A 12,406-nucleotide genomic window follows, 5' to 3' on the forward strand; every position below is an offset into this window, starting at 1 on the left:
ATGCACTCGCCAGAAAGAGAGACAGAAAGCGAGAAATCATCCCCCAGGGGGGATGGCCACACCACAATCCCTTCTCCTCCATTTTCCTCTCGGGATCTTGGGCAAGCACACTCACGCACCCAGTGTGAGTATAAGCCACCAGGTCCAGGACTTGAACCGTGCTCGACTGACTACATGGGAGTCCAGCGACTCAGCCATTATGCTAACTGCTGGTTCCAGATTGGCTTATTCTTACATAAAAACTGTCGTTTTGTGTAGAGCTAGTTTCACCAGTAGCTGGAATTAATCTGTTTTTAGCAGTAGGATGAATGCTGAAGATAAGAACTGAGTGTTGACAATACATTATGTCATTGTCATTTTAATTCATTTCTGATGTGCTAAACCTCCAGCAAGACTTAAGAGTTTTCTCTTAAAGTTTAAATGGCTATATTCTTTCTCTTTGATAACAAAAGGCAAAAGGAAATATCTGAGTAAATAAAGAGATTAACAGAAAATCTTTTTATTGGGGAGCATACTTAATATTTCTAAACAGTTATGTTCCTTAGCCTACGTGTCTGAGTTATTGAGTTTTCAAAGTGGATAAAATAAGACTGACTCAAAAAAATATCATTATGTTTTATTCACATAAATTGAACTTCATAAATAATTCACACAATAATTTCCATGTTGGCATACCTCCTAGAAATACATTAGAGAAAGTTGCACTTCCGTACTTACTGACAACAGAGCATTAATTTTTCATTAACTAAAATTCCTTTCCAAAATTGCATTTTCGTGTTTGTGACATTTTCAGGAGTTCTTGATAGTTTTAAACTAACTTGACAAGTTAAATGATGTTTAAACATTTGACTCTTGCTTTAGTAAAGCAGAATGTCCAAATTTCAAAAGGGCTGCTTTGGAAATTCAGTTTTGGTATACTAAGGTATACTTTAAGCTTTCAAATGCTTGTGGAAGTCTTATCTTTTGACTGTTTCTGCTTCATTCTGCTTCCTTTGTCAACAATACTAGGAAGAACAGACAATTTAGCTTGTCTTTGTTTCTTTTCCCTCTAAGTTTAAAAGAGAAGGTGGTAGGGACCAGCAGTTAGAGTAATGACTATGTCACTCGACTCCCATGTAGTCGACCATGGTTTGAGTCCTGGACCAGGTGGCTTAAACGCACGCCCGGCATTTGTGTGTGTGTGTGTGTGTGTGCCCAAGATCCCGAGAGGAGAATGGAGGAAAAGGGATTGTGGCGTGCCCATCCTCCCGGGGGGTGATTTCTTGCTTTCTGGCTCTCTGTCTCTCTCTGTCTTTCTGGCGAGCACATGTGCCCTATAGCAAAAACCTCTCCCAAAAAAAAGAAAAGATAAAGAAGGGGGATCAGCAAATGGTATAATGGTTATGTCACTGGACTCCCAAGTGGTCGACTGCAGTTCAAGTCCTGGACCTAGTGGCTTAAAACTCATGGTGGGTGTGTGTGCATGCATGCCCAAAATACTGAGAGGAGAGTGGAGGAGAAGGGATTGCAGCATGGCCATCCTCCCTCCGGGGGGGTTGTGTGTGATTTCTCTCTTTCTGTCTCTTTGTCTCTCTAGTTAGTGCACACCCTATAGCAAGAATCTCTCTTTAAAAAAAGGGAAAAATAGAGGGAATCTGGGACCAGCCGGTGGCATGGTGGATTCCCACATAGACAACCACAGTTCAAGTCTCAGACCTGGCAGGTTGGAAAAATCACAACAAATAAATAGATAAATAAATAAATGCTTTTTCTATAAAAAAAAAAAAAAAAAAAAAGAGAAGAAGGAGAAGAAGAAGAAAACATCTGAGAAACCACTGGAGTCTCCAGTTCTCCACTGGCACTTGGAAAAAAATTTTAAAAAGAGTACACAGAGGTTAAACCCAAAGTTGTGCCTATGTTTAATCACAACCAGAACTAGGATGTAATCTCAGAATGTTCTTGGCAAAAAAAGTCCACTAAACCAGTTGCCTTTGCACCTTAGTGTTACTTATCTATGTGTTACTTATCTCATATAGAAATATTATTATTGGCAGCAGTTCATTTGGATTTGTTTTGTTTTCGAGATAAATAATTTTTAATATAATTCCAGTCTTTCATTTTCAAAGGCAAGCAGGTATGCCTCCGTCAGTGAGAAAGTACATGCTCAAGTGCAGCAGTTTCTGAAACAAGGTTATTTACGGGAGGAGATGGTTCTGGACAATATCCCGAGACTTCTCAACTGCCTGAGAGACTGCAATGTTGCCATCCGATGGCTGATGCTTCATACAGCAGACATAGGTAATGCACTGGCAGAGTGGCCATTTATATTGCTCCACAGAAAGGCTGTTTCACCAAGCAAAATTGTTTCCCAGGGAAGGAGCCATTGAGTGAAAAATGCCCTTGGTCCAGTGCTGGCTGAGCAAGCAGTTGATTGTGGCACCAAGACCTTTTTGGGGGTGCTGTCTCTCTGTGTCTCTCTGTCTCTACTTCTTTTACTCCTGAAAGAAAGAAATCATCTTCAAAGTAATAATTTTGTTTTTAGTAAGTAGGTTGACCTAACACCTCTGAGCTTGTTCTGAGTTGGCACAGGTCCTTTTGCTAAGTAAATGCTTGGATCAACATTAGTTAGCCAGTGAACTCACTCATCCTAGGTTTTATATCCCTAGACTTAAGGGTTGAATCATTCAGTAGCCCTATAAAGCCCCCTCTGCTTTCTGTTTTCCCTTCTACAAACTTTTCTTGACCTCCCTGAGACAAGTACTGCATCTAGCCTTTCCTTATTCTTTCAGACAAGGCTGTGTCTTAAAAAGCGGTCGACACCAGACTACTCTGTAGCCTCCCTCCCTTCGGAGCACGGTAGCCCCGAGATTACACCCGTTCAGGATGTTTTTCACAGGCCCTCAGACTACCATCTGTTTCCACTTCCCATGAACAGTCTGCTGTGAAACAACAGTTGGGCTTCTTTATCTTTTATCTCTTTGTATGAAAGTATGTGGAATTTCTCCTCAGCCCTCTTTCCAGCTTCTTAAGCCTTTCTCCCAGGGCTGCTTTCCAGTTTGTTTCATCATTTTACTTATTGGCCTAGATCCATTTACAATTTACCTACAGTATGAATACTATGACTGATATGTTGTTAATCTTCTAATCTGCTTTTAATTAGTTAAGTTTATATTTTACATAAACCCCAGATCTAACTAAAGGATTTTACTACACTGACTCAGCTCACAACCTTTTTTACCAAAAGTCTTATACGCTCAAGCATATAAACAACTCAGACCCTTACTTCATCCTGTCATAAAACCAACTGTGGTTTTCTAGTGACTTAGCCTTATCTTCATCTTCTGTGTGACTGTGCCTGATAGCCATGCCTACCTTCTAGAAGCCAGGAGACGCCTCAGTTTGTACCCGTCCCTGGGGCAACCTGGGCCTGCCGGAGGTCTGCACTCTAATTCTCAGCCACATCGGTTTTCCATTTTTGTGCCTGGCAATTGTCTGACCTGATTGCACAAGGTCATAATTTACCAGAAAGAAACCGTATGCCTGCCTGATGATGAATCATACGAGGGAAAGTAACTGCTTATAGCTGCCTTTTTTATTTTCCAAGTTTATTTCTTATAAGGGACAAGGGAGAGAGGCACTCCTATCAGGGTTCCCATGCTGTGATCCCCTCCAGTCTCAGCTGACCCAATAATAGTACCACTGACATGCTCACGGCAGTCCTGGAATGCAGCTCTGGGAATTCTCCCACGTGGGTCCAGTTATGTTACCTCTGAATCACTATCTGTTCCCTCGTTAGGTTTAGTGGCATTTCAGTCAAAGGCAGACATATTCTCATACTGCCTTTTTTTTTTTTTTTTCATGTTTCTTTATTTATTCATGAGAAAGAGACTTGCCCAGTTTTCTGAGCCACCTGAACTGGGACTCGAACTTCAGTTGGCCATATGGGTCCAGCCAGCCTAACTACCACAGACCTTGTACCTTACTCAGCTGTGAATTTTTTGACAATGTCTATTATCTTAAAGTTTTTATTCTGAATTTATTTGCATCTAGATAACTTTAGTTTATAAGTATTTTTGCCTTATCCTGCTTTCTTATTCTTTATTTGATTAAATAACTAACCCCATAAACCAATCTCAACAAGTGTCAGTATCTTTTATTCTGTACTTTTAATTTATTGTTTATTTTATTTGAAATAGTTTAACTTCTCAGTTGCTGGCTCAACTGAATCAGGATATCTGGTGTTTGGTCCCTGAGTCAATGGCGTCCTCATTTTGTGACCTTGGCCTCATTGACTTAAGTCCTGTTTTTTTTTTTAATTTTAAGGATTATTTATTTCAGTTTATTTATTCATTCATTTATTTTAATTTGACCAGAGAGAAAGAGGGAAAGTGAGAAAGCAAGCCACCAGGTCCAAGACTCGAACAGTAGTCCCCATGTGGGAGTGTCCAGCACCTTAACCACCATGCCATCTGCTGGTCCCCTGACTTAAGCTCCTTGATATTCCAGAAAACCCTGAGTGCCTGTTATGACCTTGGGCCCTTACAAGGAGCAGAGTAGCCACAGGTCTGGTTCTTCCTGCTGGGACTCAGCATATTGCTATACTCATAGCTGTGATTATCATAGCAAGAGGATAGAAAGCAAAGCCACCAATGATTGAAAAGGGCACATGCGGAGACAGCAGGTGGAGTCGTAGTTAAGGTGCTGGACTGTTGGTCACGTGGCCATCCACAGTTTCAGATGCAACAGCTTGTAAATCACATTGGGCACCTGTGCGTGCGTGCCCCAAATCCCCGGAACAGAAGGGATTGTGGCCATCCTCCTTAGTGGGGTGATTTCTCACTTTCCCTCTCTCTGAATTTCCCTCTCTCCTTTACAGGGAGCACACACTCCCTATGACAAAAACGTAAGAAAAAAGAAAGAAAAAGGCACATGGGGTAAAGTCCAGCCAAGCACAAACTTCCAAGAGTCCTCTCCCAGTGGAGTCACCCAGGATGTACCTGTCTCCGGCAGTGGGTCATGACAGCATGTGTGCAGTGGTGCCAACCAGGAGAGCTCATTAGACTCAGCTTCACAGGGTTCCTATTGGGATCACTTAGGCAGATGCTACTTCTGCCTGGTACCAGAATTCCAGATTCCCAAAAGGAAGGCAGGTGCTCAGCATAAATTATATATGAACAGTGAGGATGTAGTGAGCCATTCTTACCAGTTCTTGAAATGATGGAAGCTCTTCCCCAAACCCAGGTTCCTAGATGCTAGCCAAGAGCCAACCTTGCCAATCCCAAATTCCATCTTACAAGATATGACTCCTGTGAGTCCACGTGAAAAAGTGCTTGAAAGCCATGAAACCAGTTGGTCCGAAATAAAAGCCTCAGGGTGATTTGCTTTGCTACTATCAATGGCATTGATTGATCCCAGGCTCTCAGACAGACAGGGTAGACCTATAAGTAATTCTCACTGTTTTTTGTCTTTCTAAAGCTAGCAATCTCAGGCCTGCCTGTCCACAACTAAATGGTAGGAATCAATGCCTGGACCAAAAATCGCTCCAAACAGAACATAAGGGGACCACCAAGGCGCTGGCATCCCTTTCAATATAAACAAACCCTAAAATGCTTACAGAAGTTTAAATACTATTCTGCAGCTTGTTTTTTTCATTCAACTACATATCAGGGATTACATTCCATATCAGATTTTATTATCATTTAACAGTTCAATTGGGGCCAACCAGATGACATGGTGGTTAAGGCGGCTGGATCTCACATGACTGACTGCGTAGATTAAGTCCCAGACCTGGCAGCTAGGAAAATACTTCAGACCCATGTACATGCATGCCCAAAATCCCGAGAGGAGAATAGAGGAAAGGAAACTCTGTTGTGGTCACCTCCCATGGTGGGGGTGGTTTCTCACTCTCCCTCTGGTGAGTGCACACACCCTATAGTAAAAACTAAATACATATATTATATATATACACACACACACACACAATTGTACTTATAGCATAGTTGTATAATTATTTAATAGAAATATAATTATTTCACCATCTGTTATTGATGTGCAGTCTGCCTTTTTTTTTTTGATTTTTTTTTTTAAAGGTTTTTGCTATAAGGGCACGTGCACTCACCAGACAGAGAGAGACAGAGAGACAGAAAGCGAGAAATCACCCCCCCAGGAGGGATGGTCACGCCGCAGTCCTTTCTCCTCCATTCTCCTCCTGGGCATGCACGCACACGCACCTGGCGTGAGTTTTAAGCCACCAGGTCCAGGACGCAAACCGCAGTTGACTACATGGGAGTCCAGCGACATAGCCATTACACTAACTGCTGGTCCCAAGTCTGCTTATTTTAAAATGGCTAACACAAAAGAAAGTACTTAATACATTATATATCATGGATATTTTCTGCACAATTAATGAGCGATACTCTTTTCTTCTTGTTTCTAGCCTGTGACCCAAACAACAAACGCCTTCGTCAAATCAAGGACCAGATTCTAACAGACTCTAGGTACAATCCCAAGATCCTCTTCCAGTTGCTATTGGATACCGCACAGTTCGAATTTATACTCAAAGAGGTAAAAATAATGAGTGATCACCCACCTCTTAGTTTTTTCATACTTGAAATTATAAAAACAGATTAGATTTAGTTGTTGTGTTCTGATTCATGCTACAAATTGTAGCTGTCTGAGATAACCCATATAGAAAAAGGTCAGGATTAACCTTTTTTTAAAGTTAAAGAATTATTAATTTTATTTATTATAATTATTATTATTTAATTTGACCAGAGAGAGACAGAAAAAGAGAGAGGAAAAATGAGAAAGTAAGCTGCCAGGCTTGGGACTTGAGCCGTGGTCAGTCATGTGAGAATCCAGCACCTTAGCCACCATGCTACGTGCTGGCCCCAAGATTAACCTTTAACAAGCACTTCACGCCTCCTTGCACTGGGGACACCGTGATGAGGGAAGATGCACAAGGTGTTAGAGTTTGCAGTCTACTGAGGAGCACAAACATTAATCAGAGAATCACAGTGACGAAACATAAATACAAACCGAGATAGATGCTTTAAATAGAAAGAAGATAGTTCTCTGAGTGCGTAAAATAGAGAATTCTCTCTTAGCCTGGAAGTAAGAGCTTCGAAGGGACCTAGGAAAAGGATCTGTCAAAGTTAGCTAGATGTCAGTAGGGAAGATGATAAAGAATATTTGAGGAGAGGAAATAATATATCTAAGTCTTATATAGGGAAGAACATGGCCAGCTTAAGGCCCTGAGAGCTGGAGGGGAGAGAATGGGAGAGAAAGGTGACATGAAATGAGGCTGAAAGGTGTGCAGGAGCCAGCCCATGCTGGGGCTTACAAAAGTTCTCTATCCTAAGAGCCCTACGAACCCATTGGAAAGGATATAAATAGAGTGGGTGACCTACATTTGAACAAGATCATCTTAAAGATTTTAAAGAATTCCCATTCACAAAAGGAAGTTCTGAGGTTAGTCTTACCCCTAAAGAAGTCTCTATGGACCGAGCAAAAATGGTGGATACCTGGAATGCTAAGGTTCTATAACCCAGGAATCTTGGAAGTTTCAATCAGGTGGGCCAAGGAACTAGCCCAGACATCGATTCACTCGGAACCAATACTCAACGTGCCCCAGCTGGCCAGTGGTATACTAGATGTTTATGTCCTACATACTCGAGACTACTATATTCCTCTATTAAGTACCTCAGAGAAAGTAGATGCTAATTATTAACATAATACTAATCCATTATTTGGTATTTTCAGTGATTTCTCTAGGTATAATTTTATAAGATCAGAAAAATATTACCCTATTTTGATCTATTGGGTTATCAAAAAAGTCATGGCACATTTTTACATAAACAAGGCAGAAAAAATACATCATGACTTTCCAGGAACCCAATATTTAATTTAGTGTTTTTCCCTCTTAGAAAATGATTATTGGGGGCCAACAGATGGCATAGCGGTTATGTCACTGGAATCCCACATGGCTGACCATAGTTTGAGTCTGAGACCCATTGGCTTGAAAAATCACACCAGCATATGTACATGTATGCCCAAGGTCCCAAGAGGAGAATGGAGGAGAAAGAACTATGGCGTGGCCATCCTCCCTGGGGGTGATTTCTCACTATCCCTCTCACTGTCTCTGTCTCTTTCTATCCACTGAGTGCACGTGCCCTATGGCAAAAACCTCTTCTAAAAAAATGATCATTGAGGGCCAGCAGGTGACGTAGTGATTAAAGGCACTGGACTCCCACATGGCCGACCACGGTTCAAGTCCTGGACCTGGTGGCTTGCTTTCTCACTTCCTCTCTCTCTCCCTCTCTCTCTCTCACTCTGATCCAACTGGAAAATAATAATAAAAATAAAGTTAAATAAAATAATGTAATTTTTAAAAAATTTTTAAAAGGATCATCGAATACATTCTACCATGATCCCAGCTAGATGAGTAACCATATGCCTACCATCTTGTAGCCCTCTAGATGGTGGGGAGGAAAGACAGATTCAACCAAGATGAGACACCAAAAAAGGTCCAAAAGCAGGATCTGGGCATTACATTAGTTGGTCGAAAGCTAAACTGACCCTTTTAGATGCAAGTATGAGTTGCCCACAAAGAAGAAATGCCTGCAGACCAGTTAGGAGCTTGAGCCAGAGCACCAGGGACCCAAAAGTTCCAGATGCAATATCAGTTCAGTGTTGTTGAGTTGAGATCAGGATAGATCGGGGCCATCGGACTGACTAAGCCTACATTTCTAGTGATGAACCTGTGCTCTGGAATCTATTGAAACAGAGTAGACAGCTTCCTTCTGTCTATCCAGATAGAGAGAAATAGAAGACGGCCTTACGGAGCACCAGCCTGTTGTTAAAGATCTTCACGAAGAGAAAGCTCTGGTGGAAAGAAAAATAAACTACCCAATACAAATTGAGCAAAAAAATTGTATACTTGAATTTTTGGCATTTCAGCTTGGTTCTTTTATTTCCTCTCTCCTACCTCCCATCCCACTCCTTTTCTAGAATCACTTCCTGATTCCTGATTCTCATATAAATACAGTACCTAGACCCATGTTTCTTCTAATCTTTATTAGATGGTACATTCCTCGTTCAAGACTCATCCCCTTACATCTTACATGAAACCTATGAGTTCATATGAATAAGTGTCTAAAGGGCTCAAAGCATCAGGGTGATTTGCTTTGGTCTTGTCCAATGGGATTGATTGATCGATTCATCCCAGGCACTCAGAAAGATAGGGTAGAGTCTATAAATAATTCTCTCTGTTCCTCATCCTCTCATTTACTTTACTAATTGTCTGGCTTAGACCACGAGGGTTCCTTCTCTACAGGTCCCACAAAATTTCACACAGTTTCAATTCTCCTATCTGCAGATGGAGTCTCTCTATTTTTTTGTTCATCTGTTCAGTATCCAGTAGGATACTGACAAATGAAGAATTTTTTAGGAGAAGAGTCCGTATTTGTGCATATTTACCTCATCAGAACCTAGTGAAATAAACTCTGTACCTTTGTCTAAGGTGGCATGTTCTATAATGAGAAATAAATATGTTTTTTTCAAGGAAAAAATAAACCCTGAGTTATATCATTTTGTTCTCTGCTCAAGTCTTTGTAGATTTAACTTTTATGTAAAAGTTAACTAATCCATGCAAATTACTGTGTTATCAAACAAAAAGGAACTTTTGTAGGTAATTTGGTTCATGCACAACCATCTCTCAAACCATTTTGACTAGATTAGGATTGCAGAAATTATTGCCTAAAAAAAAAAGAAAAAATAGAGGGCCAGCCCATGGCCTGGTGGTTAAGGTGGCTAGATTCCACATGGCTGACCACACAATTTGAGTTCTAGAACCAGCAGCTTGAAAAACACACCACATGTAAGTGGGTGCATGCCCAGAATCCCAAAAGGAGGGAGAGATGGAGGAGCAGGGATTGTGGCATGGCAATGTCCCATAGGAGGTGCTTTCTCACTTTCCCTTTCTCTTTCCTTCTGGCAAGTGCACACACCCTCTAGCAAATTTTAAAAAGGAGGGAGAGGGAGAAAAGTGAAGGAACGGAAGGGAAGAAAGAAAAAGAGAGGAAAAAAAGAGAGCGAGAAAGCAGGGAGGAGAGGGAAGGAAAGAAAAGAAAAAAAGAGAAAGAATCAGAACAGTGGACTCCCACATGACTAACTACAGTTCAAGTTCCAGACCCCGTGGCCTGAAAATCTGCCAGGCACATGTGTGTGCGTGCCAAAAATTTCAGGAGAATGGAGGAGAAGGGACTGTGCTGTGGCCATCCCCCGAAAGGTGATTTCTCCCTCTATCTCTGGATAGTGCACATGTCCTATGGCAAAAACCTAAAGAAAAAAAAAAAAAAGATACTGATTCCTTGACCTACACAAACCCTTCTGAGTCTTCAGGGTGGGGCTTGGAAATCTGAAAACTTTGAAACCCTCCCGCCAGTACTCACGTGCGGCTGGTCTGAGAACCGCTGTCTAGAACCAATTATTTGGCCTGGCTCTTCCTTTCAATGTATATAAAGTAGCAATGCTTAGATGACATTGGAGTCTGTGTTCATTTTTGTTAAATGTGTTTTATAATAAATTGGGCTTTATTCAGGTTCTCTTTGTAAACGGCATAATCTGGATTTTCTTTCTCTTTTTTCTTTTTATTTTTGTTAAGAGTTTTTTTGTTTTAGGGTGCATGTGCTCACCAGAGACAGGAACATTGAGAGGGAAAATGAGAAATCACCACCGGGGGAATGGCTACACTACAATCCCTTCTCCTCCTTTGTCCTCCCAGGATCATGACCACACAAGCACACACAACTGGTGTGATGTTTAAGCCAGCAGGTCCATTAATCAAACCGTAGTGGGCCCTGTGGGTGTCCAGTGACATAACCGCTACGTCATCTGCTGGCCCCTGGATTTTCTCTTAAGCAAATGAATCTTCTCTTCAACAGATGTTCAAGCAAATGCTTTCAGAAAAGCAAGCCAAATGGGAGCATTACAAGAAAGAGGGCTCAGAGCGGATGACCGAGCTGGCTGATGTCTTTTCAGGAGTGAAACCATTAACCAGAGTGGAGAAAAATGGTAATTGCTGAAGGGGAAATATGAGTGTGCTTGAAATGTCTTGTACAGATTATTTGGAACCTTGCTAATCAAGATCTGAAGGTCAGTTTTGGCTGCCACTGGCTTGGTGCTCCCTGGGGCAATGTTCCTGTCCATTCTGGACTTGAGATTGCATATTTTATCTTTGAAGTAAGAGATTAGACTACTCCAGGGCTTCTTACAAGGTTTAGAGAATAATAATCTGCCCCGTCCCCATGGTACGCAAAACTAATGTGTCAATTTATATGCACTGAGGGGTACCTATTAACTTTCATGATCTTCTCAGGATGATCCATCACCCAAGAATATTCATAACTACCAACACGAATGGTATCTGTAATACTGTCTCCTAATCTTGCTTAGTTCTTGCTCTCTGATGAATCTGCCATCTAGGAATGGACCTGCATACAGTTTTTGAAATGAAACAGCTTATGTTTTAATTATTTCCTTAAAGTTTTTTTTTTTTTGAGAGATTTTTTTTTTTTTTTTGCTATAGGGCGCGTGCACTCGCCAGATAGAGAGAGTCAGAGAGACAGAAAGCAGGAAATCACCCCCCAGGGGGGATGGTCATGCCGCAATCCCTTCTCCATTCTCCTCTCGGGATCTTGGGCACGCACGCACACGTGCCTGGCGTGAGTTTTAAGCCACCGGGTCCGGGACGTGAACCGCAGTCGACTACGTGGGAGTCCAGCGACATAGCCATTACGCTAACTGCTGGTTTCCCCACATTCTGAATTTTAAGGTGGCAAATTAAGCTATTTTAAATGCTTAATGTTTAACTATCAAAATCATTTCTGATGAAACTAATTCTACAATAGTTTCTTCATAGTATAGCTGTCTTTTTTTTTTTTTGGAAAAACTGGGGCTCATCATGTCATGATTTGATGTCTCCACCTCCACAAGTCGCTGGGGTGACAGGTGCACAGATGCACACTGCCACACTGGGCACTCTTTTGATTGTACCACAGAGTGAACTGGGGCTGCCATATCATCCAAGCCTGTGGAGCCCACCACCATGGCTAGGTCAGTAGTACAGCTTTTTATTAAAAAACAACACTATTGGGGCCACTGCTGGACTCCCACATGGCCAACCATGGTTTAAGTCCTAGACCCAGTGGCTTGAAAATGCAATCAGGTGCATGCATGTGTGTGCCCAAGATGCCAGGAAGTGAATGGAGGAGAAAGGATTGCAAGTGGCCATCTCCTCTAGGGGGTGATTTCTTACTTTCCCTATCATTGTCTCTGTCTCTCCCTAGCACAGGCACCCTATGGAGGGAAAAAAAGGCGTTACTTTTTTTTTTTTTTTTTTTTTGGAGAGGTTTTTGCTATAGGGCGT

The 12,406-nt window shown here is 41.6% G+C and overlaps 1 protein-coding gene across 1 annotated transcript in view; it reads left to right on the forward strand.

Annotated features, from left to right (window-relative positions):
- Nucleotides 1-12,406, forward strand: part of WASHC5 (WASH complex subunit 5) — a gene marked incomplete at its 5' end in the record, with an annotated part of 67,697 nt that overhangs the window by 6,275 nt on the left and 49,016 nt on the right. The window contains 3 exon segments of the mRNA XM_006148031.2: nt 2,106-2,277; nt 6,416-6,543; nt 10,923-11,052. Of these exon segments, the coding sequence (XP_006148093.2) occupies nt 2,106-2,277; nt 6,416-6,543; nt 10,923-11,052 (430 nt within the window).

The sequence above is a fragment of the Tupaia chinensis genome, unplaced genomic scaffold (genome assembly GCF_000334495.1).
Source record: "Tupaia chinensis unplaced genomic scaffold, TupChi_1.0 Scaffold000227_1, whole genome shotgun sequence".
Lineage (NCBI taxonomy): Eukaryota > Metazoa > Chordata > Mammalia > Scandentia > Tupaiidae > Tupaia > Tupaia belangeri.